This window comes from Platichthys flesus, chromosome 11 (genome assembly GCF_949316205.1).
Source record: "Platichthys flesus chromosome 11, fPlaFle2.1, whole genome shotgun sequence".
Taxonomy (NCBI): domain Eukaryota; kingdom Metazoa; phylum Chordata; class Actinopteri; order Pleuronectiformes; family Pleuronectidae; genus Platichthys; species Platichthys flesus.
Window position 1 is genome coordinate 16639739 of NC_084955.1, and position 7952 is coordinate 16647690.

General features: G+C 41.2%; 1 protein-coding gene across 3 annotated transcripts; it reads left to right on the forward strand.

Annotated features, from left to right (window-relative positions):
• The first annotated feature begins 1581 nt into the window (after positions 1 to 1581).
• Positions 1582 to 6191, forward strand: fdps (farnesyl diphosphate synthase (farnesyl pyrophosphate synthetase, dimethylallyltranstransferase, geranyltranstransferase)). 3 transcript variants are annotated; one of them, XM_062399719.1, is made up of 10 exons: positions 1582 to 1726; positions 3263 to 3427; positions 3920 to 4060; positions 4273 to 4353; positions 4452 to 4574; positions 4664 to 4752; positions 4846 to 4918; positions 5048 to 5125; positions 5226 to 5360; positions 5638 to 6191. In XM_062399719.1, the coding sequence occupies exons 1-10, from the start codon at positions 1697 to 1699 to the stop codon at positions 5836 to 5838; spliced, it is 1116 nt and encodes a 371-aa protein (XP_062255703.1). In that variant the 5' UTR covers positions 1582 to 1696; the 3' UTR covers positions 5839 to 6191. The 3 variants fall into 3 exon arrangements, with proteins under 3 accessions (XP_062255703.1, XP_062255702.1, XP_062255701.1); XM_062399718.1 differs by lacking the exon at positions 1582 to 1726 and adding an exon at positions 2946 to 3025 and having other exon boundaries at positions 3114 to 3427; XM_062399717.1 differs by lacking the exon at positions 1582 to 1726 and having other exon boundaries at positions 2946 to 3427.
• The last annotated feature ends 1761 nt before the right edge of the window (positions 6192 to 7952 follow it).

Genomic DNA, 7952 nt, shown 5'->3' on the forward strand with positions numbered 1-7952 from the left:
ATTGCTGTATATCCACAGGATCGCTCAGGTGACGTGGTCATGAAAAACTTATTTGGTCTTCCATTGACTTCCATTGATAAAAAAAATGCATCTCAATAAGCATAGAGTTAGTAAAGTAGAAAGTAAGCTAATCGGATGAGGCCAGATGCTCTCACATAAAGAATTTTTTTCCCCTTCTTTTCCAGACGTTCACAGCTCCACTCTGGCCTTCAAACGAAAGGCGACCAGCATTTCTAACAACGACAGCTCTGCACGCCACAGACACACTTTGGCCTTTGACATGTATTCTTTCTGTGGGTGGTCCCTGGACACGTTGGTTTGATTTGCATATGTGCATGTTCTGCTCCAGCCTCCAGAATACAGCAGGAACCCTGTGCATTAGATCCTGACCGTCTGTGTAACTACGTAACAAACCCTCAGAATGTCTTTATCTGCATGTTTCGAAAATCTTTAATTCCTTTTTTTGTCCTCCTCTTGCACCTAACCCCTGTGATATTAGCCATTTGAAATGTGTTTGTGTTAATAGATAGCTGAAGGGAAAGAGTTCAAGATGTGCTCCCAACATGCGGCTGCATCCTAAATTGATTTTGATTGGGGTTGAAAAGGTTTCAGTTGCACAGGCATATCTATGAAACAGGCTCCAGCAGCCTGATCCCGGGAGATGAAGAGGTGTAAACTGCACTGTGGCTCTGATGAAATGATGAGTCTCTTGCAATAATTGTACAGACATTATTTGTTATGAGGTGGGGCTTCATGCTACGTGTCGTCTCGGTTCCCTTTGGACTTGCAAATGGGATGTGAGTGGGCTTTGAGGAGAAAAGGCCTTGGGCCGCAGACACACCAGTGACTGTGAACTCACGATGAGTCAGGAACCTCTGGATAATGGATCTTTGAAGTGTATCTGTATATGTGTGTCAGATTGGTCAGAAAGTCTTTTGTGATTTGTTCTCTAAGTGATGAAATTGACTCCATATCAGTAATGGCACATTTTTGAGTCACCCACATGTATGTAACAATTTTTTTTTTAATTACACACATACACAGACACACTCATGCCCCCCTCTTATTAAAGCACTGAGCTGTGTTTCTACCTCCTGTCTTGCATTTTAAAAAAATATTTATTTGAAGAAATGTAAAATATGTATGGCAGGCTTGACGGGGTATAGCCTTGAAACCTGAAATATAAATGTATCTAAGTATTCCAGATTTTAAATGAGAAAACTTTCAATGCAAGTTATGTATTTCAGCATATGAAATAAATAATAGACATCAAATAAAAATACCCATGTTGAGGTCACAGACTATATTGTAAGGTGAGTTATTTCTCTTGCTCTTTCTTTTTCCTTTTTTTCTTTTCTCCTCTGCACCAGTCAAAGTTTTGATTACCATGGTCGAGGCCAACCACTCCACACCAAACCCCGCCTCTTTTCAAATCCTATTGGTCGGTCATCATGAGAGCCCATCCTGGTTCGATGCCACCAGCCAATGAAAACGCTCGATGTCAAATGGAGCCTTTCATGTCCACGCCCTGATGCGCCACTCGCAAAGGCTTTCGGGAAACTTAGTCCTGCTACTTGATATTAAAGCAGACCTCAGGTGGAGCGTAAACTACAACCTCCACATCCTGGATATAAGAGCAGATCCCAGACTCCGGTGAAACATTCAGTCGAAGAATCAGAGAAGCTGTTTCACTGAAATGCCCGGACACAAGGACAAGGTCGTTATGGTGAGAAAAGTCGTGTTTACCCATAAATATTATCTTGATCCGTTATGCGACACCTAGCTTAGCTAAATGGATACAGGGGATTCATGGAGTGACGTCAGACTATTTGGAGAATTAAATATAGATCTATGCTTATTTTTTTCTGACTGAATATTTAAGTTGTTATGGTTTTTTATTCTGCTACTTGTGCAGATTTGTATTTTGTGGTTTTTATTTGTATTTTGAAAGATGGACAAACAGGTTTTAATAGCACAGCTACTTTAATGGATAAACATGCAACAGGTATGTGTGAGTGCTGTACATACAGGAAACACATACATGTGAGGATTTATTATCCTCAGTATCATCAGGAAAAGACAATATTATCATAAGCAAATCAAATTAATCTTTAATCAGAAAAGTATATGCTAAGCGTATCGGCACTGATAAGCTGTTTGCCAACTGCCAAAAAACATCAGGTGAAGAAGATGCAACTAAAGAAATCAGAGAAGTTAACTTTTGTCTGAAGTTTTCAAGCACAATCAAATCAGAGGTTGCAGGAGGGATTGCACATGGAAACTAAATGTAGATAGTAGGATAGAATCGAATGGAAGTCGGAGAATTTAAAGAAATGAATAGATACAAATAAATAAAAAGAGTTTGTTTCAAGGATGAGATTTGGACACAGGTTTTTTTTTACAGTACAATAAAAATAATGGGCATGAAATAAAAACGGACATTCAGCAGGTACATGTGAGAACTGTTACAGGAAACCACAGAACACATTATGATTAATTGTCTTCAATATCGACAGGAAAGACAATCATTCAGTAGCAGATTAGAAAAGATCACATCACATTGACACTGGAAGAGAGATTAATACTTGATACTTGAACTGAACTCTGGGCATGAGGCTTTTAAAGCCATATTATGACGTTGCAAGGGAAACTGGTAAAACAGAGAAAATTTAATTTAAGGAGTTTTGTTTTCTTCCAATCTGCCAATCTGCCAATCTGCTAAATCCCACTCCAGTCCTGTAGTTGGCGGTGATGCACCAATACGTTGTTTGTCAACCACCATAGAAAACAAAAGAAGAATAATTTTGTGTGTGTGTATAATAATTGATACTATCCCATAACTACAGCACCGGGAACAACATGTGGCCAAATAATGACATTTTCATAGCAAACTGGAACAATAGATAGAATTTGAGGAGTTTTCTTTCTTTGTATTTGCCTGCCAGTCCGGTAGGGGGAGGCAGTGATTCGTAAGCTGGCCTTTAAACCCAGAAGAAGAAGGAGAAGCGCACCTGATGCTAGCAGTGTTTGTTGAACATGGAGCTAACAACATTAGCCTGGCAGGTGTCGTGCGGATCAGCCGGTGTCTGACATGATTCATAAATCTTTGTTAGCGCGGGCAGACATCTGACCGGAAGCGACGTGGTTGGGGATGAGACGTCTGCTCTGCCTGCTCGTGAAACTTCCCGGGAAGTGGCGGACGGTGCCTCCGCTGAAGTTTAAAAACGCGTGTCCTCTTGTGCTGTGCTCCTCGTCCCTGCAGGCAGACAGCACCTGCAACGGGACCATGAACGGGACCCACAGCAAGAAGCCGCTGCTGTCGGACCCGCAGCTGTTCGAGGCGCAGTTCGATGAGCTGCTGACGGAGATGACGGAGCGGGACTTCACCGACCCGGTGCTGGCTGATGCTCTGCGCAGGATGAGAGAGGTATGTGTGTGTGTCACTGTCAGGGAACCGGAGACGTGTTTGAGAAACCTTAAAGAGTCAGTATGCAATGGATTGATAGCTCCTAAATCCGCTGGGTAGGTGCGAGTACGGTGGCCGAGAGAGAGCTCAACGCATGCTAAAACCTGGCTGTAGTTCAATGCTTGTGAAGTTCCATCAGCACTGACTTCGATAACATCCCAAAGCATTGAGCTACAGCCAGGTTCATCACCTATCTGGGTCCCCTGGAATGATGTACTTTGGCGTTTTTGCAAATTGCTGATGCAGATGATTTCCAGACATAAAATACGAGTTAGAAACCATTCTCAATATCATTTATTAGGCACCGTAGCTCCATAAGCTGAAATACTAGTTTGATAAAAAATACAACCATGCAAATAACATTATAAGTGAGTCTAAGAGTTTACATTTATTGGTAAGGTAAGCGTGCAAATGCTTCATTTATAGATTGTGTGCCATTTCTTTTGCTTGTAGGTTTTGGTGTACAATGCCCCTGGAGGCAAGAGGAACCGCGGCCTGTCTGTGATTGGCTCTCTCAGGGAGCTTCTCCCGGCCTCTGAGCTCACCCAGGACATCGTGCAGCGGGCTCTGGTTGTTGGCTGGTGCATTGAGTTGGTAAGTGGATGTTCACTGTCGCCACACATGACCGCTCCACATGCCTCATCCTGCTGAAGACAATACAAACAATTTACAAATAATTCTATTTATCTACCTGTAATAAAATAGTGTTATGTCTTGAGCCTCATGGGTTGACATTTTTCTTCAGTTTCGGTGTTTAAGACTTGGTAAGTGATGAAGTGTTACAACGGTGCCTCTGTTGTTTGCAGCTTCAGGCATTTTTCCTCATGTCAGATGATATCATGGATTCATCTGTGACTAGGAGAGGGCAACCCTGCTGGTACAAGAAGGTGAGACTAAAATGGCATTTTTTTGTAATGTGATTGTCGACTATTTATCGCTATTACTGCCCATTTTCTAATGTTAATTCTGCCTGCTTGTTATTAAGGATGGAATAGGTATGGATGCCATCAATGATGCGTTTCTCATGGAAGGATTGATCTACAGGCTGCTTCGCAGACACTGCAGGGATCAGTCGTACTATGTCCACCTGCTGGAGCTATTTACTGAGGTATTACACGTCCAGACTGAGTACACAGAGACACACACACGTACATACACGCTAGCACAGGACACTCATTGCATCTCTTTGTATTTCAGACATCTTTTCAGACAGAGCTTGGCCAGACATTGGACCTCATTACAGCCCCCCCTGGTCAGATAGACTTCAACAGATTCACCATGGAGAGGTAATGTAGGGAAATCTTAAAAATAAATTAGCAAAGGAGAATGTTGTTTTACCAAAGCAGTTGAAAATAAGATTTATCTCCTTGTCTTTTCAGGTACAAAGCTATTGTAAAATACAAGACTGCTTTCTACTCTTTTTACCTCCCAGTGGCCGCTGCGATGTACATGGTGGGTGTGTTAATATCACAGAATCAATCCTGTGATGGGAATGACATTGAAAGCTGACACAATATTGTAGAAAAAGTAACAGAGTAATGTTATACTCTTCTCATTACTGTTTTATTATACATTTTGTAGGCCGGAATCACCAGCGATGAGGAACACAATAATGCCAAACACATCCTACTTGAGATGGGAGAATTTTTCCAAATACAGGTAACGACTTTTACACATCATCCTGCTTTTGCGTCATGTATTGGCAAACATGATGCACAGTATGCAAAGATAATAACCACCCACTGTGCGTCATTTGCAGGATGACTACCTGGACTGTTTTGGTGACCCTGCTGTTACAGGAAAGATTGGTACAGACATTCAGGATAACAAGTGCAGCTGGCTGGTTGTGACGGCCCTGGAAATCATGACAGCTGAACAGAGAGCAGAGCTGGAGGTGAGACATAACAATCTCGTCTGTTTAAACACGTAGACAATTGTGTGACTCAACTACAATCAGATTAAATGGAAGAAATGTGGTTTATACTTGAATTGTACAGTATATTTTCAGTGTAGAAGGGGACAGAGTTATGTTAGTATTCAGTCACTTCTGAAGTCCCAGCTTCTTGTGTGTTTATCTCTGGAATCCTCTGTGTTTGCGGTCACTAACCTCTGGGAGAGAACAGAACTAGTTTGTATAACAATACCTGATTTCCTCTTCATCCCCTTCACAGACATGTTACGCACGCCACGATGAAGCCTGCATAGAGAAGGTCAAAGCGCTGTACAACACCCTGCAAATGCCAACACTGTACCACAAATATGAAACTGAGAGCTACCAGCGGCTTCAGAAGCTCATCGCTCGTCACGCTCAGAACCTCCCCCACCCCATCTTCCTCAACTTTGCCGACAAAATCTACAAACGAGACAAGTGAGGAGGAATGCTGAGGAGGAATGCTGATCTTCAGAGGTGTTTTATCTCCTCTCCCTCTATAGAGGTTTTACCAGGGACAGACCTCCAACTCGTACAACACGACCCAATCTAACACGCTGTATTTTCTAAGTCTTGCACTTTCATGAACTTTTCAGACATTTGTAGATATTTGGATGTAAATGTCATCAAACAGCCATTTTTTTCCTGTTGTATTTATTGAACCTAGTGCATAATGTACAGTGTAGTCATTGATAATGCATGTGTATGACATTAGATCTATCCTGACTACTGAGGACAGCGGGCCATGCTGTTAATTCCATATATTTTTAATAAATATAACATATACATACAGTATTTTTGTCACTTTGTGTGTGTGTGTGTGTGTGTGTGTGTGTGTGTGTGTGTGTGTGTGTGTGTGTGTGTGTGTGTGTGTGTGTGTGTGTGTGTGTGTGTGTGTGTGTGTGTGTGTGTGTGTGTGTGTGTGTGTGTGTGTGTGTGTGTGTGTGTGTGTGTGTGTGTGTGTGTGTGTGTGTGTGTGAACCCTGTGGAGCTCAGATCTCCGACAACAGTCCCCTCAAATCAGTTCATCTGATATCATTGATATCAGTCCCCAAATATGTCAGATAATTGTTCACTAAGATCCATGAATTATTCCCTGGGTAACAAGTGAAAATGTAAATAAATGATCAATTTCACAATGTGAAAAAGTTTACAACTTCCTGGTTCCACATTAAAATTGAGTGTTCCTCCCTGAACCCTACTGAACTGTTTTGTGGTTGTCCATCTGGTAGTTTTTGTGTAATCTTGCTTACAAAATTACAACCAAACGCACAGGAGCGTTAACAACCTCCTTGGCAGAGCATTATATCTTCAACTATTTTGATAATTGTGTTATAATTTCAGCCATTTTTATGCCTCAATGCTGGTGACAGCCAGTGGCCGTCCGTCCATCCGTCCTAATCTCGTGAACATTATCTCTAAAAAATGCCTGTACGGAGTTTCTTCAAATTTGGTACAAACATTAACTTGGACTCAAGGATCAACTCATTCAAATTTGATGGTCAAAGGTCAAAGTTATGGTGGCTTCAAAAGGCACATTATATGACTTTAAAAAAAAAAAAAAACACTTACTTGGACTCAAGGATTAAGTCACTTCACTTTGGTACCTTAGGGTCGTAGGTCAAGGTCACGGTTACCTCATTAATGTTTGTATTTTTCTTGAATATAGTATCTGAAGATCAGTTTGAGGAAATGTCTTCAAATTTGATACAAACATTCACTTGGACTCAAAGATGAATTGAATTTGTTGATTGAAGGTCAAGGTCACTTGGACTTGTATTTTTTTAATGTGATATAATATCACATTAAATTAATAACATAATTAAGTTATATCTGTCGCAAGTATTCACTTGGATGTATTGACGACCTGATTAGAATGTGGTGGTCAAATGTCAAATGTTAAGATAACTGTGACCCCTCAGGAATGCATCAAGAGAATTTTTTCACATTTGGCCATCATCTTAAATTGAACTCGATTAGCTGATTAGATTTCGATCGTCAAAGGTCAAGCTGATCTTATATGAATCTGGAAAAGTAGTTTGAAATACTTAAACAGAAACTGCACAAAAAATGCCAGACATTAAGTTTATAATCTATAAGAGTAAATTAACTGTCTTATAGTTACACTTTACAAGCAATATAATATGTAGTCACTATCACGGTCTGAGGTTTGTTGCAATTGGCATTTGCCTTTCTTTTGACTTTACAAGAAAGGCAATATGCCTCCGAATGCAAATCAATTGCACTCTGAGACATATTAATCAGGGATGACTTTAGGTGAGGTTTGCATACTTATTCATTTCCTTGCAGACGCATGAACACGTGATTGAACAGCAGATATGGTGACTGAAGGGAAATGACAGGAAATTAGTCTCTCACTGCTCTTAACACTTTGGCTGAAAACTTAATTCCTTGAGGGAGGATAAGCAGAAAATCACTCAGTACAAATTGGATGTGGCGATAAGGAGAGGGAGGGGTGTGGTTTGGTCTGGAGGGTGAGGGAGGAGGAGGGGGGCGGTGGGGGGAGAGAGGGAGGTTGTGGGATGCTCGCGAGAT

What these genes read in the sequence shown, in the direction of transcription:
- fdps (XM_062399717.1), top strand. Translation starts at nt 3,152, where the DNA reads ATGAGACGTCTGCTCTGCCTGCTCGTGAAACTTCCCGGGAAGTGGCGG. An exon ending in TTGGCTGGTGCATTGAGTTG is followed by an intron (nt 4,061 to 4,272) that starts GTAAGTGGATGT and finishes TGTTGTTTGCAG; the next exon opens with CTTCAGGCATTTTTCCTCAT. An exon ending in AACAGAGAGCAGAGCTGGAG is followed by an intron (nt 5,361 to 5,637) that starts GTGAGACATAAC and finishes TCCCCTTCACAG; the next exon opens with ACATGTTACGCACGCCACGA.